This window comes from Magallana gigas, chromosome 5, assembly GCF_963853765.1.
Source record: "Magallana gigas chromosome 5, xbMagGiga1.1, whole genome shotgun sequence".
In the NCBI taxonomy this organism is placed as follows: domain Eukaryota; kingdom Metazoa; phylum Mollusca; class Bivalvia; order Ostreida; family Ostreidae; genus Magallana; species Magallana gigas.
Window position 1 is genome coordinate 46,995,812 of NC_088857.1, and position 19,386 is coordinate 47,015,197.

Here is a 19,386-nt window from a genome sequence, read left to right on the forward strand (position 1 = left end):
AGGGGTATCAATATATTGCATCCATAATATTTTGAACCCCGTCTCCAATAGCAATCAAAATCATGGAGGAGGTGGGCAATTTTTTCCAGCATTGATATTTTGAACCCCCTCTCAAATGGAAATGAATATCAGAGGGGGGTCAATATTTAGCCATCACAATATTTACTTAAATTAGAGAAATTGTGGCCATCATTTTTGAACCCCCGTTTCAAAAACAGGTGAGTTTAATACTTCGCGGCCATAATATTTCTAATCCCCTCTCCTATAGCAATATTTATTAGGAGAGGGGTTCAATATATCGTGGTCATAATTTTTAGAACCCCCTCTCCAATAGCAATGAAAATCAGAAAAAGGTTCAACATTTCGAGCCCAAAATATTTAAAAGGCCCAATTGGAATTGGAAATAGGATGAGGTAAGTTATATCGAGGCCAGAATATCTTAACTCACTCTCCTTAAACAGAAAAAACGAAGTGGGTTTAATATATCGTGGCCATCATATTTTGAACCCCCTATCCCCTGAAATGGAAAATCAAAAGCTGGTCAATATACCGCGGCAACAAAAATGTTCACCGTCTTTCCAAAGTGAATTGATTATAAGAGGGGTTTAATAGTTTGCGGTCATGATATGTTGAATCCCCTTCTTATAGCAATGAAAATCAGGGGAGTTAGGTGGTACCGCGGTCATAATATTTTTAGAACCCTCTTTTTTTTATTAAGAATGGGAAATCACAAGGGGTGAGGTTCAATATTTCGCTGCAATAATATTTAAACTCATGTTCAATATTTTAAAGAGTGTTGATATTTTGCAGCAAAATGTTAAATTCGGGTTTAGAATATCGCATTCCGGAATAGATGGCGTGACGTCAAAATAATTGATGTTTTTGGTTTTCAATACGAAAGAGTTTTAAATTATGTAAGACTATATATATATATATATATATATATATATATATATATCTATATATATATACATACATATATATATATATATATATATATATATATATATATATATATATATATATATATATATATATATATATATATATATATATATATATATATATATATATATATATATATATATATATATATATATATATATATAGATATAGATATAGATAAAAATTAAATAAGAAAACACGAAAAACGTTCAATATAGCTTAAGCGCTTTCATTTTAAAATCTTCAGAAGCTATATATATATAGTTTATCTTCACAACGGTATATAACCAAGTGTAATCATTTAATCCACTTCACTAGTTTAATCACCCCACTTCCACCTTTTTTGTAGCCTTCGTATAAATTTATCGATTTTTTTTAAATTAAGGAATAAAAGTGTTATTTGGATGTCAAAAAAGTATCTTTGAAATCGATGAAAGAGAATATCAGAGCGAAATAATTATTCAATGATACGCTTTCTCTTTTTATCCGGAGAAAATGACAGGAATTAAATAATTATTACGGAGATTTACTGTTGGAAATTATCTTTTTAATGATATTAACCACTTCCTTTTAAGGCCGTTTTTGTGATGCAAAATTACTGTATATACTTAATTTTAGCATTCAACCTTACAAGATAGGATGTTGCGAAAGAGAAATCTTTAGAACTTCTTTCGAAATTTTTTTTTTAAATCTTAAGTATTGATAAAAATCAAACAATTTAGAATTTATGGTGCATATTTGACTTTGGACACAAGACAGAACACATACTCATTTGTGGAATGAAGTGTAGTTTTGAACAGATGTTTAAGTGCTCTATTTCGGCAACTTAAACCAAACTTCAATTGAAATATTAATGAGACTGTTTGTACATAAAGTTAAAGCAAATCGACGACCCAATATTGTAATGGATTGCACTGTGATATTTTTAGAAATATAAAATAAAAATATGAAAATTTCTACATGCAGACTTTGGCATGCTTGCAATTTTTACAATAATTGACAAACCACTTGGATGCTCTAACTATTATTCGAAAAATAAGAGTGTCATTTGAGTAAGCTATTCTGAATCTTAATAACTTACGTTTGCAAGAAAGGATGCAATAACTTATATCTACCTGCTATGGAAACCAGGGAAAATACTGAATTTCTCATTGTCTTTAACTCCAAACTTATCTCGTTAAATCTGACGACAAATATGATTGTATGCATGGTTATATAAGATCCACTGATAAGATATTAAATGTCTGCATATATTGTCTGATCTTGTTGTAATAGTTTTACCAAAATCTTGACGAAGAATTGCCATGTTTCTTTATTTGTTTTAAAACATTCATATACGGAAATCACCATTCCATAAAAATGAGTCCTTCAATATGAACATGTACTGCTAAAACGGCCTGCGAGTTTAGGTTCGGCTACGAAAGCAAATTTGTTCCAATGTATAGACCAATGTCCTTTTACAGATTACTTCCTATATATATTATTATACTGATTGTATACCTTTATACCATCAGAAAATGTGGGTTACATTTAAATAATCCTTCGGTTTTATATTGATATTCTCATTGAATTATAAAAGTTGAACATTGAAATATTTTCTATTTTACTATGTTTTGGCAAATCAAAAACAAACCTGTGTACATTCTGTTAACTGATTATTCTATATTTATATTAACTGATAAGTTTACTTTCTTTACGATCGATGTTATGCGGGTTGCATAAACAAACCATCATTCGGTTGACGAAACCAAACGGTTCTTTTTTCCAGATCAATTGTACATATATTAGAGGTGTGCATATTGCTAGGATTTTGATTTCTGATTATTTATGAAATAATACCAGCTTTTGTGGTAGGCCTATTCGCGGCGCTTCCCGATTTTATGTATACAAATAAAATCCAAGCTATCTACACTAATCAGGATGTGTCATATTTATTCACTCTTGTTTTATAAATATAAAAAGCATGGTAGATTTTCTATAATTCATTGTTTAAAAATGGTCCGCTTTCACATGAAATTAATGGTTTAAGAGCTCCGTAATTCTTTTAGTCGTTTATCGCATATTTTACACAGAAGTTGCAGATTGAGGAATGATTTCTATTACGAACAGGTGTTAAGCGCCGTTCTAAATTTGGCTGAATCGATTATAAGCTTAGATGTTGAAGAACCGATCGGGAGACGGAGAGGGTTACAAACCAATATAACCGATGTGTTTCAAACAAAACTTTCTGTTGATGTGACAGTTTTAAATAAATCTAAGATGGCGGAGATGTGTACCATGTATACTATAGGTATAAGGTAGAGTGTGTATATATATATATATATATATATATATATATATATATATATATATATATATATATATATATATATATATATATATATATATATATATTTATATTATGAGAAAATAAATATATCGTTGGGTGCTTCTTCAAAATCTCTAAATTTAAACTGCATTTGTTATTTATATGTATCAGAGAGTATTTTCACAATGAATTTGACAGCACGATTAAAAATTTTTTTTAAATTATTAAAGTTGTTTATATTCATATGTTAAAAGCAAAAATAAAGGGTAAATTGCTAAAATATCGCATGTTACAAATAGAAAAATGGACTTTAACTTTATTATTTTTGAGTGCGAGATTTTAATGCGGTTAATATGTATGAAAGTAAATGATATTCAATTTATTATTACCGTTTTAGACTCATAAAATTGTACAATATTTGAGCCTAAATAACATCATCTTAATAATTTTGTTAAACATTTAAAATGGTAAGCATATAAAGTATGCCACAATATTTAGATCTAGTAAATGATTTCTGAATGGTTTTCTGTGCTATATTTATCGTCATTTTTATGAAGCCTTTCTCCGCAGTTGCATTTTTTATCCAGGTAGCCATGTTCAATTTATTCTAATTTAAAAATAAACAAACAAAAAAACGAGAGAGGTCTAAAGCATTATTAATGCCGTTTTAGGGAGTTTTCATAGATTTGCAACAATTACATGCATATCTATTACTGATTTTGTTTTATAGTCCATCAAAAATGGCTGTTCAAAATTACATTTGCTTTATTTGCCTATACAACAAATCTTGATTCATGTTGTTTTACTAAGTTGTTTTGTTAATTATCATTTTTAAAACTTATAAACACGGAGACTCATTCAATTTATAATACCGTGACCTATTTAAGCGAATGCAGAAAGTAAATCGGTGAATCGTTATTAAGATATTGAATATGACATACTTACTTACTGCCCGTGACCCCTTTGGCGTATAATGGCAGTAACGAGGGTTCTCTGTGCCAGTATGTCACTGAAAAGATCTTGGAGTGTGTCCCAATATTGAATTTTAAATGTTCCTATCTTTGTTTAAGTTTATTATTTTATCTACAACATACATTTCGCACAAATAGGCAAGTCTTTACATTATTATTAATTTGCTTAAAAAGGCTTCATGAAAGGGCCAAATTGAAATTAAAAAATCTTTTGTGATGAATAGCCCTGTCCAAAAATGTAGTGCAATGTACCTTAATTTAAAATATTTCGAAATTTTCTTTACAAAACTGAAATTTATAATCAGAAATAATATTTTTGATTTTCAAGGAAGAAATTTCAAGGTTAATCTTTAAGTATACGTTTAAGTATATTTGCTAAATATATAGAATATATAGTAACTAAATCACATCTGGAAACCATAGATTTTATGGGGATTTTCAAAACGTTTTCCATCATAAAATGTAATACTGTGAATATTTTGTGACATTTATGCATGTCCACATGTAACGATAGCAGATAACCTTGCAGTTGTTAGGACGTTTAAAAATAGATTTATGGAATGAGTATCATGCTAACTTAGATAAGACAAATACTAAATTTCACTTGTCTTAGAATGAGTTTACTAGATTATTGCCATTCATATTCATATCCATGTGTATTTATAAAACGATGTTTAACTATTTTAAAGTTACATACAATAATTGCGAAAAAGATAGATCAAACAAACACTTTTCCCATTCTTTTGAAGTGTAGCTGATGTATATATCTACACGACATTTCAATTTTTTTTTGTTCTTTACAGATAAAATTGATATGGCGGCGTTCCGCCAACTTTTAACACCTGTATATGACCAAGACACTAATATTATCAATTGAACAATTTTGGTTAAAAATAAACTTTTTATTTTTGTTAAAAATCACATTAGTGACGAAATTCGTCTCACCGAAAATAAGACTATTTTATTCGTTTCATGATATTAAAAAAGTTTATATCACACTCCATATAAAGTAAGGCTCAGGATTTAATGTATAGTGTGGATTTTTCAGGAATCTGATTCGAGTTACATCCGTCCGATGTACAACAGAAGTGACAGCTGTAGTGACCTTCTACAAGGACGTTGCCATAGTTAGTGCAGTGTTCAAGGTCAGATGTTTGGTGGAGCCACTTGTTCCGGCACTCTTCCTCCCTTACACACCTGAATTGAATAATTAATCCCTCCTCTAGTTTAGTTTTTACAGAAACAAGTTTAATTATTATTGAACAATGGCTTATATAGTGTCAATTCATTTTTGTTGCTTTTACCGTTTGAATATTGTAGGAAACGGCTGCCCATTGTGTATCAAGTCCGTCATACAGAAATCTTCACCTGGACCACACTGTTGAAGATTGCCGGTGTAAATGGATTGTGTGTCGCACGGTATACCGTTGTCATTGTCTCCACAGATGTGACAACTCCTAATGCCTGTCGTTATGGTCTCGTTTTAGTGAGGTTGTGTGGCGAAAAGAGCACTTTACATAACTAACACACTTAATATATTAAAGTTTATTTTAAAAAATTTGTATTGTGAACGCCTGTTATCTTGCAGGAGACATAGAAAGGTGATATATCATGTATATGAATTCAAATGTCATTGTGTCATAGTATTAAAGTGTGAGCAAAGCTAATAAAAATCACATTGATATTTTTATTCAGCTTTAGATAATCATAGATAATCAAGATTTATTGTTGTTTCGTACCTTGTTTATGAAATTAAGACTTTATATATGTAACATTAATCTATTACGATTAACTATTAAATGAGTTTGAAAGAAAGAGTTTGGAATGTAAAACAATTGAGTGTGAAGGGGGGGGGGTGGTGTTCTGCGATGTACACAATGTACCTAATGCCAGCGTTGTTTGTTGTGTTGTGGTAGTCTCATGCTGTGCTGTTGTTGGGGGAACTGTTGTTGTGTCTTTGGGTTGTGTTGTTGTGTCTTTAATGATAAAACATTGTAGAGCTTATTATCACTTTAAGTTCTATTTTCATTTTACATATTCCAAACACATTAATTAGATTGATTCTGTAAAATGAAGCTGATTACTTGTAATACAACTTTTAGTAACATGTATACTTCACATTATACAATTATAAAACATTAATAGTATAGGCCGGTGATGTGAAATTATTTTTTAATGATTTGTTTAATCACAGTCTTTCATTTAAAACAAGATTTATCTTTAGACAGTTTGCGAGCGTCTTATCTAGAGAAAGATAGATACGGTTATCCTTCTATTTTGATTTCAAAAAGGAAATGCTTCGTTTTTAATCTCGTTATATTGATTTCATGTTGTCTTTCACATACATGTACATCACAAACATGAAAGTATAAATAATTAATAATTGAGTTTTCTTAATTTACCTGGTGCAATTCCATAAACACAGGAATAGGTGCGGTCGAAATAGTTAAAATGACATTTTCCTACTAGTCCCGCAGGAGAAGGGCAATGACTGTCATCTGTACATACTACAAAGTATGCATAAAATAGATATTTGTATCAAAGTTAAGGCATTCTGCTTCTTAGCATTAAAATGATACGATAGTTGAAAGAGTAAACTTGTTCTCACTTATACCTTTATCGATTAAAGATAAAGATGTAATGCTTTATAAAATATATCTTCATTTGCAAGAGCACACCAAAGAATTCAAATATAGTTGTTACTGCATGCAGGGAAATATTCGCCCCTTTTGCCGTTCCGTCGCCAGTGTGCGAATTAAAGACTCTGCAAATTCAAATGTCTCAAATTATCGCTTTTAAGAAAATATGTCCTGACAACTTCAAGACAAGGTGACGCGGTTTGAAAGTGAGGGAAATGCAGGGCGGAAATAACCAGGATACCGGAATTTGTTGTAACCATCATTGTGAAATAAGATAGTTTTTTAAGAATTTTAAGATATATAAAAAAAATTGCGTTTTTAAAAGCAGACAAGTAGAGTTTAATCCATTAGACTTTATTTTTTAACTCTGAGAGAAATATATATCTTACCAGTACACTGGCAATCCGTTGAACGCTGACCAATGCTACAGTATGGGTGTTGACCAGCCGGACAAACATGACTATTACATTCGGTGTGATTCAAACATTTTATTAGAAGCTGTGAATCTACTGTGGTAGGATCTACAAAATAAAAGAAAAACAGGTTTATTTGAACTTTAGGGAAGTGTAAGCATTTCGTGGCACAAAAAATTCTTTAGATAAAGAAAATTAATATAAAACAAATTCGACAGAAAAGAATCTTAGAATAAAGTAGTATAATCATAAGTTATCAAAGTCTTAACACATTATGTTTTAGTTTTTCTCACCTATATAGCCTTGCTTGGTCTTTAAAGCTATGTAATTTTACATGATTTCAATTTTAAACCAAATTATTGGCATAACAAAAATAAATACATGCAGCTTTATACCACACCTGTCATGTTTGGAAAAGTTAAACAATGGTATTATTATCATACTTTTGTTTTTTCTTGTTTAATTTTGCCTAATAGGATATTTATACAACTTATTTGATAAAACTTGAATAATGCTTGCATTTTATATGATCAGAAATAATTGAGTTTATAAATTCCGAAACTAGACGCTTTGCCGTTTCGCCTATTTAAAAAGCTACGTTCCATCTACAAACCTTGTGTTGTTGTCGGTGCTTTAACTGTTGTTGATGTCGGTGCTTCAGTTGTTTTTGTTGTTGTCGGTGCTTCAGTTGTTGTTGGTGGTGGTGGTGCTTTAGTTGTAGTAGTCATTGTTGTAGTTGTTTCTGTCAATAAAAATTTCGATAGACACTGAATTATCTTCTATCGAATAAAAAGATAGAGAAATGTCGAAATATACAGTACCGATCAGACCGAACCTAACACTACAGTAAACCCCAACTAAATCCCGGGTTTACTCTTGGGTTTTACTTGGGGTTTACTCTGGGTTTACTTTTTGAATATTTGGGTCCACTCACAATTTACTTTGGGTTTGCTCGGGGTTTACTTTGGGTTTACTTGAAAATTGTTTTTGAGGTCATCTGTACGCACTTAAGTGTGAAACAGAGCCATCTTTTATCTTACCATCCTACTGCCTGTTATTCATGCCTCTTGTATATTCGGAGTACACAGTGTTAGCGTCTGCTTTTAGGGGTATACTTCCAAACAGGTTTACTCTCTGTGTCCACTTTGGGTTTACTTTGGGTTTACTCTGGGGTACTCCGGGTCCACTCTAGTAAACCCGGAGTAAACGCAGAGTAAACCCAGAAAGTAAACCCGAGGTTTAGTTGGGATTTACTTTCTGTTAGGTTGGGTCTGATCGGTACTGTACTAGGCACTCCAAAACTTAGTGAAAGCAACGAAAATTTTACATTTGAGTGATGTAAATTATCCCTATAATTACTGCGATGTTCCGAAAACATATAATAAGTCCAGAGGGGCTAGAGATCGAGCAAAAATCCGCCAAAGTATTCCTTTTGGTTTATTGTATGCTTTTAATACTCCTCAGTGAGTTTACATCAACTTCCGTTAATTTCCATTAGTTGGCTAATAACTAGTACATTTTAACACGGTGCGTTTACTCGACATGGTGCGTCACAAAGATGAAGTCAGACGAACGAGATAAAAAAATTAATCATTTTCCAACTTAGATTTTATTGAAAATCGTTTGAGAAATATGAGTACTTGGTTAAAACATAGAGTGAACTGGGGAAATCCTGTTAATGTTTCAAACATATCACTAGTTGAATGTTTGTCGGAATGGGAAATATACTTCAAAAGTTTCATATGTTTTGGCCTATTAGGCTTAAATACTTTTTATCAAATATGATGTTTATCATAATTAAGAAATTTTTTGCCGATTTGAGAAAATATTTCACTGTGTAGTAAGCCACCTTAACTTTGCATAATGTAACTCGTTTTTACCACGCCTGGAACATGACATAAGTTTTGGTAAGGGTATTCGATTTGATACTCGCAATTCCGACTTATCTTTTGTTTGAAAATGCATAAACGGGCTTCTTAAAACTAGATAACAATCTTTGACTGAACAAATATTATTTGGGCATGATAATATAAATATCCCTTCGATAAAAATAAAGTGTAAGCTGAAACATAAAAAAGTGCTTGAAGAAAAGTAAAATATGCAAATCGAAAAAAAAACATGGTTGTAAAGTGTGTAAAATGGTGTTATGTACAGACTTGAAATATCTATTTTAAAATACGGAAACTATCTGCAACACTATCTATTATACTATTGTAAAAAATCCATTTAGTACGTCGACTCACCATACGCTGCCGTTACCGTTGTTGTTGTCGGTATAATTGCTACAGTTGATAACAAGTTTAAGTTTATACGATCGAATCTTTTTATTTTTCTTTTATTTGCACCAAATAGCTATAAACATATATGTATGTATTTAGTTAAAAAGTGATTTTGTAGTTTGATGAAACACTGAATTACATGATAAAATATATTAGAATAAGAATATAATAAAACAAAATAATTTTTCACTGCCAAATAGATATATCAGTGCCAAGGTGGGATTTTTCAAACAGAAATTTTACAAATTGTAAGATTTCTTAAAATCCTTTATGCATTGCATTTGCTAAAGAATTGGAGTTTTTCCAGGAAATTAACTTTAAAAGCAACGTTTTGTTTTTTTCGTACGGTATTTCAATATTCCTTCGAGATTGAATTTTCTTAATCATTATCTATACTACTATATTAAAATAATAGACTCGAATTTTTAGTCTTTAATACCGAGAAATCGGAAGAATACTGTCTTTTGTTTTATATATTTTAAACATCATTGGTACTTGAAGATTACCAATTTGTTTTTATTTTTTCTCAGTTAAGCTTCGCTTATAAATAATCAGCGAAAATTCCTCAAAAAATCCCGGAAATCACCTGAATTTTTTGAATTTTACAATCTTGCGCTTGCGCAATACATTCACGCTAACGGGATCTTTGTTTGTTTCCATAATATCACATCTGCATGAATAAACTCAGAAATGATAATACAGATACGGGTAAATTTTCATTGGACTTTTGCTATATATTCTGTTCATATATATTTATTTTAATGATTTCTTATGAGAGAAAGTATAAAATAACAAATATACTTTTCAACTAAGTTCTTACTTTTGTCTTCGTGATGACAAAAATGGTTGATTACATGCAAAAAAGTAACATTATATTTGTTAGGAGAGTGAAGATAGAATATGTTTTATCGTAAAAATGAATAATGTCCTACGGACCCAGTTTTACAAAGAAAATACGTGCACGTTGGTGAAAAGGTGTTGAATTATTACATTCTCTGGATTAAATTTTTTAGTTGAAAGGTATTTGCAGTCACAAAAAGGTTTGTTGTGATGAATTTGACTATCATTTTCAAGGCAACTTCATTAATTTTCTCCAAAATCGTTCCGGAGCGATTCTGCAATTTTCTGCTACATTACGGGTATAAGGGATGCATTATAACTAGCTGTGGTGAGGGCCTTTCCCGAGACACAGTTAGATTATTCAAATTAAGGAAAGTGTAGTGAAATTAATAGCATTATTGTAGGCCTTTAGCTTTGTTATGTAAATGTCAATAATAAGGTTTGTCGATGTACCTATTTCGTATATGTCCGATATGCAATGTGAACCCGTGCACGCACGGGTCAAAGTCTAGTTTAAATAATTATTATTACCTGTAATAAATTGTTCTTATATTTAGTGAAAAAAATATTCTAAAGAACGTTCGAATGCTTATTATTTCAAAGGTGAATTTCTCACATGTAGTATGAGTAATATTTAAATTAAACTGGCTACAAATTAAACTTAGTTGACATTCACAAAAATGTTGCTAGGATCCATCTAAAAATCTGGATGAAGAATAAAAAGAAATAGAAGAATAAGAAGAACTAGAGCAAAGCTCGTTGCAAAACAACTAGTGGGTCTTCCGTTAAGCTCGAAAATAAAGGTAGAAGTCTCTTGAAAAGGAGTTTATAAACCAATAAACATAAGTAACTAAAACAAAAAAAAAAATCGAATTATTCTTGGTACGAATCATCAAAAACTTTATCAATTTCAGGAAGGACTTAGCAAAATCCAAATGTGGTACGACTTAACAATTTTCAAATTATTTTAGGTACGAGTTTATTACACTTTTTTCTTAACCAAGAATGAGGAATCAATATTTCCGGGAAAAAATCAATTTTTAACGAGGCCGAGTACAGAACGAGTACGCACGCTTTCGCGCAGCGTTTTATTTGTATTGTGACGTCATCTTTTTGCTTTGTTGACGCCATGGCGTGATAGTTTCAACTGCAGATATTCAGCGAAAGAACAAGTGCACTTAAGCTATAGAGAATGGGCCCTTTTTCAGTGCCGTTTATATGTAGAAAATATCATCAAATTGCTTTTTTCTCATAATAGTTAAGCACTCATGGATACTTCTGATTTATATGCACGCTTAAATTTACTAAAATTAGAATACAATTTAAAAAATTGAGGATTTTTAAATGCCTATAAATAATCTAAATCCGGAAAAATCGAACCGAACCTACTTGAATTGTGTCTATTTAAATCAGAGGGAGGAGACATTTAAATCAACATTGCTCTGTTGGTGGATCGATTGGCGCGTTTGCTGAATTATACTTTATGCATTATTTTACGTCTGAAAAAAAAAATCGAATGAAGCTTTGAAGTTGCATATTACCATAGTGACAAACAAATATTCCTGACCATACAAAGACGAAGGAAAGCGATCTAAAACGTGTCAATGTTTTACAGTGAGCACATTTGACAAACGTTTACCTGGATAGAAACCACGTGATTGTTTGAAATAATTTATTCCATGCGTGAGTTCAAACATGGGTCATGCAGGTAATAATTTTCGCTTGCTATAGGAAAAACCTTGAAATTTTCATAAGTTTTTCTTTTTTTAGGTACCAGCCTAACCGAGTACAAACTTTTTACTTTCACAGGAGTTTACTAAATGTATAATGCGTATATTGTCTTTTCCACAAGTTTGTACTCGGTTAGGCTGACAGTAAACAAAGGCTTTAAAATGAATGCCTGTCCTCGATTTACTATACAAAATCACGAATGTCTACTGACCCCTACTATGTTTTAAAGCTTCGTGCTTTTCAAAAACAATAATTTCAGCGCTAAAACTTGTTAATTCTTATGGAATAGATATCAATAGATAATGTTAAGGAAAAAAATGTGCTTAATTTGATTCTTCATTTTTTCACTTTTCACCGGGGCCCATAAGTGCACTCGCCCTTCGTTGAAAATAGCTCCTTGATGCCTAAAATTGATATTATATTGTGAAATAAACATAAATGTCTCGAAGTATAAGTTATATTTGGGCTCGGGTCGAAAACGTGAAGAAAGTTCAGCAAGCCTAGCCCTCTGTCACGTTTTCTTAACCCGCCTAAATATAGCTTAATTCATATTATTCAAGACAGTAACCATATATTTTATATTAATGACCCTTAATATGTGATGTTATATATTTATTTATTACTTAAATATGTCTGAATAAAGATCATCATTTCCACCTTTGTCAAATAAAAAATAGCCATTACCTGACAAATCTGGGAAATTGGGCATACAAAAAACAACTTTGATAAGACCCCTGGAACAAACCAGGAGGTAAAAGGTTTTTTTATTTGACCATTTGATGCCTTTTAGCGATAATTTTAATATGTAGAACAGAAAAAGAAATTCCTAGGGCAGAAGTTTTTTTTTTTAAATTGCAAAATTGATACATTTCAGGCAAAATCCCATAGGGTCCTATGTTAAAAATTTTAAAACGGATTTCAGTATTAAATTAAGCTTAATAAGCTCCTATTTTTGCTTTGACGAATAATTACTTATTATCGCTCAAAACAGTAATAATAAAAAGACTGGCCCCTAATTTGAGGGATCAGCCCCATTTTTGATATTAAATGAAAGGTCTTGCAAATATAAACATATTTTGTTCAACAAGTGTTCGCGAATTGTCAACCGTTCTAGAGATATTCAAACAAATTTGTTTTGATGGCTGACCCTTCAACTCCTTACCAAGGCAACCAACAAAAAGGTTTTAGGTATCATATAGTTAAGAACATTATTCTGAGCAACTTTTGTTCTAAAATGCTTTTCAAAATATTTCTACTTTCCTAGATATTGATGACCAAAGTGGTCTTTTGGCCCGAAATAACCCTAATTACGTAACATATGACCTATATATGGTAATGTATAGATAATCAGCTGCGCTTCTATAATCAATGGCAAATAATTGTTCAGTAAAGAGTTATTATACAAAGACTTTCGAACCCTTTTGGTGTCAGCCTTTTTTCATGATATCAACTAAAAGGTCTTGTTAATATAAACCAATTTGTTCAACAAGTGTTAAAGAATTGTTGACCGTTCTTCAGATATCAGAACAAATGTGTTTTAGGGGCCGACCTTTAAACTCTTTATATACTGGGGCCACCAAGTTTTGGACTTCATGCCCCTTAAACCCCCTAATGACGTAATATATGATTTAAGAATGGTATTATGAAGATAAACAGCAGTACAATGAAAAATTTTTAAATTTATAAATTGGTCAATATCTATAACCGGAAGTTACGTCATTACTTTAAAGTTTAATCTGTAGCGACTATAAAGCTCAATAAATCCTGAAAGTTTGGTGCTAAATAGTCAAATATTTCTGGGAAATAACGCTCCAAAAAAGTCAGAAAAAGAAAAAAAAACATAATAAAAAAAGAGAATCGTAGAATAACAATAGTCTTCCGATGGAAACGGAAGATCCTCATAAAAAGAACAAGAAAATCGACAAAAACAATATGTCTCCCATTTGAAAGGGGAGACATAAAATGATCATTATCACTATCATACAAATCAAATAACGGTTACAATCATCAAATGTTCGTTTTTGCATGAAACTTATTAAAAACGAAAATTTCGGGAAAATATGTCATAGGAAAGGTCAAAGTAAACGATAAGGACACCAGTAAGGTGAGATATTGATGGCATATATACATGACAAACACTGTGCGTCCCAGCAATATGCATGCCGGGGTAAAAATTGAGTATAATTAAAATTTAGCTCCCACTCAACTTCCCTGATCACGTATTCGTCAAAAGGATTAACCATTTTAGCTCATAATTTGTTTACTGTAATAAATAAACAAAAGAAAAATATACCTTTACAGAAGCAGCTACCAAAAACACAGTATGGTGTTTCATTGGTATCACAATGTTGGTACTGACAATCTAAATGGATTTCGCACACTATGTCTGTAAAAATTTTATAACAGAAAATTTTTTTAATAATTTACTTCGGTAAATAATATATTTTAATCGTTTTTCTTTTTAAAATACGCTGACATATTGTTTCAAATTTCCTACTTTGCATATAAACTAATTTTTAAAGAAAAGTACGATTAAGTAAAATGACAATAATAGGAATTATTTCGCTAGGAGTGAAATTTATTCCTTGTAAATAAATGTTTAGTCATAAATATTCGAAAACAAGGCCAATGGTGCTCATAAGTTGTATAAGTCATAATTTGTACAAAATCTTGAACGGTATGTCGCACAGATTGTACCTTTTCGAAAAAGTCATTGTGATGTTGAAGTACGTGAAAGATTAAAATAACTAATTAAATTTCCTTTCGGCTGATCAAACCACATCATTTAAATAGTACTTAAACTACTCATAATGAATCATATTTGTATTGTCCTCTAATATCAATCCAAACTCAATTGAGACGTCTTGAGGCATGCTTTTCGTATTTTAGAAAAAAAACAAGAAGAAGGCTCTAGCTCGACAAATATGGATTTACTTTTTTCTGAAATTGCATTCCACATTATCTTCTGCATTTGTTCAAGAAAAAATATGTAATTTGTAATAAGGGAAAAGCAAACCTTTACAATGACAGCTTCCAGATGAACAATAAGGCGTTTCTGTACTTCTACACGAGTGATGTTGACAGTCTGAATCGGAGTTACATTCCAAATCTGTAGGGAAAATGTCATTTGAGAAAATAAATATAAACAGTTGTACAAAAAATTTACAATACAAGAACTTGTTCTCAAACTCTACCTCATTAATAAGGAATAAGGAAACATTCTTTGAGTATTACTTTATCGCTTCAGAATTAAATACACAACCAAAACAAAAAGTCTACGGGGATTTTACATTTCATACGACACGGAAAATATCCGGATAATAAATGTGCGAGCAGTCCAAAAATTTTCCAAATTGATGAAAGACGTCAGATTTCCCATTATAAATCTTCATAAAAACGTATTTTCGTTTCTGTGAATTTTGCTGGTATAAAGATTGGGCGTGTGAAAGGCGAAATCCTAGAAGTTTGCCATATATTGATTTCAATTGGGGGTTTTTTTTTAATTATGGGTACATTTACTCTCTTTAATTATTTGTACTTTAAGGTTTTAATACACCATATAATAAACCAGTAATTGTATAAATCTGCATACCATTTATTTTTAAAAAGTCATTAAATTAGGAATAAGGAATCATTCTTTGAGTATTATGAGGTGATAATTTCGGTCGGGGCGTGGTCAAATCCAATGAAGCCCGAAGGGCTTTATAATAGATTTGACCACGCTCCGACCGAAATTACCCGACAACTGATGATATTCAAGAAAAGAATGATTCCTTATTACTTATATTTATATTATTTCCAATATATACCCTTTAATCGAAATTAGTTTAAAACCCCTAATTTTATTATGTAGCACATGCTTCATGTATGTATTACTACGCGGCGCAGCCAACACCGTTTTTTTGGTTATGCTGTAAGACACGCCCATTTTGTGTAACTCATGTTCTATGAAGTAATCGTGTTTTAGGGCTCGTGAAAATGTAAATTTTAAATTAAGCACATTGGATCCTTTAGAAACATACTTGTAATGATACAAACACCTTAAATTTTATATTTGAATCACATTATTATTTTTTCCTTCAAAAGGATCAACGTTTATATCATCATTTGATATATCTATCATTTTCAAATATGCCTTGCAGTCGGTTGGTGGTTTCGAACAAAAGATTACTGCCTCCAGTAAATTGACAGTTATATCAAAATCCTGTTTTATGCTGCATGTGCCTTGTCTTTAATGAATGTTCCCAAAGAATTACTCTTTCATCGACCATAAAACAATCACACTGAAGTTATCTATCTTAACTGTTTAGTAAGGGTGCACTTGTACTGTTTACAAGAAATCCCGATAAACTTTTACTAGCTCCGTCCCATATTTGAGAGCATTTGAAACACATAAACGCATCTAGGTACATTTTTCTCTTTCAACTGGTCAATGTATTTGATCATAATTTATACTTATGCAAAAGGAGAAAAAATGTACTTTACCTGATTCATTTTAACTTGTTAAAAATAGTTAAGTCTACTTGGTCTTCATTATTATAAACTGGTATTTTTGTCCTAATGTGAACCCATTTAACTTTTCATTGTTATTTTTTGTGCCATGCGTGTTATGTAATATATAGTTCGGTACGCGTGTTCGATTTGACTCCTCACGCTATCCTTCATTTATCTGCATACGTAGTTTGCAAGATGTGTTTTAACGAAGACTATATATAAACGTTGTTTTTTCTCAGCCTTGAGGATTTTAGCGATAAATATCGACACTTGATATGCAAATGAATCGTGTCCTATCTATTTTATTTCTTTTTGTGCATGTCGTCAATCGTACTCAGGACCGGTGTAAAGCAGAATAATGACCCCCCATAGAATAATTACCGGGGGTTATTTTTCGACGTAGAATAAAGACCCCAGCTCATTATTCGACTTAGGAAGAATGACCTTTTTTCCTGAAAAATAAGTGTCATTTAAATAAGACTGGGCACAATCTACGTAAAGAAAAGTAACCTCTGTAGAATAATGTCCCCCATATGAATCTTATTTTATCAGTATCATTTCTAGTTATTTGTGAAAACGTCTTTACAATATTTTAATTTTTATTGTAGTAGACAAAAAGGAACAACAACTATAATTCATATTCATAAACTTAAAGTGAGAAAAGGTGTAAATTTTAAAAGAAACAAGTGCTTTTGTTACAACGAGATGCTGACGTTTTGCACTTGGATATAGTACTTATCGTAACGATTTACGTGTACATGCATCTGATCATTATAAGTGAAAACACATTAAAAATAATATTTTGAAATACAAGTCACTTTATAACAAATGTTGTTAATTTTCGATAAAATAGTAGACTCAATATTATTTATAAATAATACTTGCATTGACGATTATAATTTTTCCCTACTATTACCTTTTGGGTATACAAGTGCAGCACCCAGAATTAATGATTAACCCAAAAAGTTATTCTTTTAGTAGTAATTATTACTCGAATAATCAATCTATCAAATCTTAAGCTCTAAAATACCTTGTTCGCAGTCAAAACATTTTTTTCCGTTTCTCTAAAAAATACGTAAAAAAATTTATATAAAATTATTTGTAGAGCATAAATGTAATTGATAGCATTTATTATCAAAAAATTAACAATATTCACTCAGACATATTTTATGTTCTTGACAGTCGCAGCCAGATAACCAATATTACTTACAGTTTAAGCACACCCTTTACAACACACACCATAGCATGTCATTGCATTTAAATATCATACCATAGCATTAGAACCCCACACATAACATACAATCTCATAGATTTTCATTTGTTATATCATATAGCATAGCATAGCATAGCATAAATCATGATTTAAACTTGATTTGAAATGCTTTCATTCTAAAGAATAAATGTTCACATTGCATATCAGTGGTAAACATTGCCTTCTTATCTTTTCACTTTGAAATGTCTGAAACACTTCTGTATATTGAGACGCTGTCGTAGTATATAATAGTATAGCATACCATATCATTGAGCTCTTTATTTCAATTTCTTATAGCATGCAAATTTCGAAGCAATGCATTACAACCTCATATCAATGAAATCACACACCATAGAATAGAATAATAAAAGATATGTACGACGTGACCATACATAAAACCTGATATTGACCTCTGTTTAGTGAAATTATATTTCAAAAAAAATTCTTTGTCTATCCATCAAATAAAATATGTGTGTGTCAACGAACCTTGAATTTAAATATTAAGAGGCTTAAATGGTTGTGGCCATTTTTAGACTATTTAAATCTTCTTTAAAAAGATATCTGCATAAAGATATAGTAAACTGATCAATATAAAGCTAAAATTGAAGTGAACTACGTGTAAATGTTTTTTATATCTCATCAACACTATTAAAATAATCTTTTTGTTTATTAGATATTTTATATATTTTACTACAGCCAGGTATTCTTCGCACAATTGCTCTGAATAAAATATAGTTTTTATGCCTGATCAGCAAATACACAATACAACAAGTTCATTATTCTATGTAGAATTAATTGCACTGATAATTAGTTTTAAACAAAAAAATGTATCAATCATGTAAAACTCCGAGCTAATGACTTCAATTATGATTGATCAATTACTTTCATCTTTTTTAATTATCAAATTCTTTGTATTTTTGTTAAGAGAATATTATAATTTGTCATCTAAAAGGGCAAGTGATACATGTGACTGAAGTATAAACCCTTGCAGTATTATACATGTCTATAATTTAAAAGGTTTTTTCTTGTTGTCATAACATAAATTATACGTTATATATGTTTAAAGTGATATTGTTTCAGAGTTGTTCAAAAATGTACCATGACAGATCTCATTACATGCCTTAGCATTGAAACACACCGCACCTCTACAATGGCATCCTCCATTATCACAATGATGCGTTTGGCCGTTATAACAGTGATGATAATAACAATCTGAATCGGAGTAGCATCCTGAATCTGTTCAAAAGAATGTCATCTTTAAAAAAATCATTTGTGGGTTTTTTTCTGTAATGTGTGTGCTTTTTAATTATTGTGGTTGACATAAATTAGATATTATCTGTGTTAAAAATGTTATCATTTCAGAGTTTTGCAAAATTGTAACGTAACGAGATATCTTTATTACATGTTTGAGTCTTGAAACACACCTTTACAATGACATCCTCCATTATCACAATAAGGCGTTTGATCGTTATTACATTGATGATAATGACAATCCGAATCGAAATGGCATCCTG

The 19,386-nt window shown here is 30.9% G+C and overlaps 1 protein-coding gene and 1 long non-coding RNA gene across 2 annotated transcripts in view; both read right to left on the bottom strand.

Annotated features, from left to right (window-relative positions):
- Positions 1–8,013, bottom strand: part of LOC136269734 (protein let-653-like) — a 58,718-nt gene extending 50,705 nt beyond the window's left edge. Inside the window, exons 1-4 of the mRNA XM_066085262.1 lie at positions 7,890–8,013; positions 7,253–7,384; positions 6,627–6,731; positions 6,108–6,200 (exon numbers count right to left, since the gene is read on the bottom strand). Of these exons, the coding sequence (XP_065941334.1) occupies positions 6,108–6,200; positions 6,627–6,731; positions 7,253–7,384; positions 7,890–8,004 (445 nt within the window). The 5' untranslated portion in view covers positions 8,005–8,013. The remainder of the gene's footprint in view (positions 1–6,107; positions 6,201–6,626; positions 6,732–7,252; positions 7,385–7,889) is intronic.
- Positions 8,014–9,519: 1,506 nt separating this feature from the next.
- LOC136275287 (uncharacterized) lies at positions 9,520–19,386 on the bottom strand. Its single transcript, XR_010713842.1, has 5 exons — positions 19,297–19,386; positions 19,016–19,108; positions 15,143–15,235; positions 14,420–14,512; positions 9,520–9,558 (listed from the first exon to the last, which is right to left on the bottom strand). It is a non-coding gene; the product is annotated as an uncharacterized lncRNA (long non-coding RNA).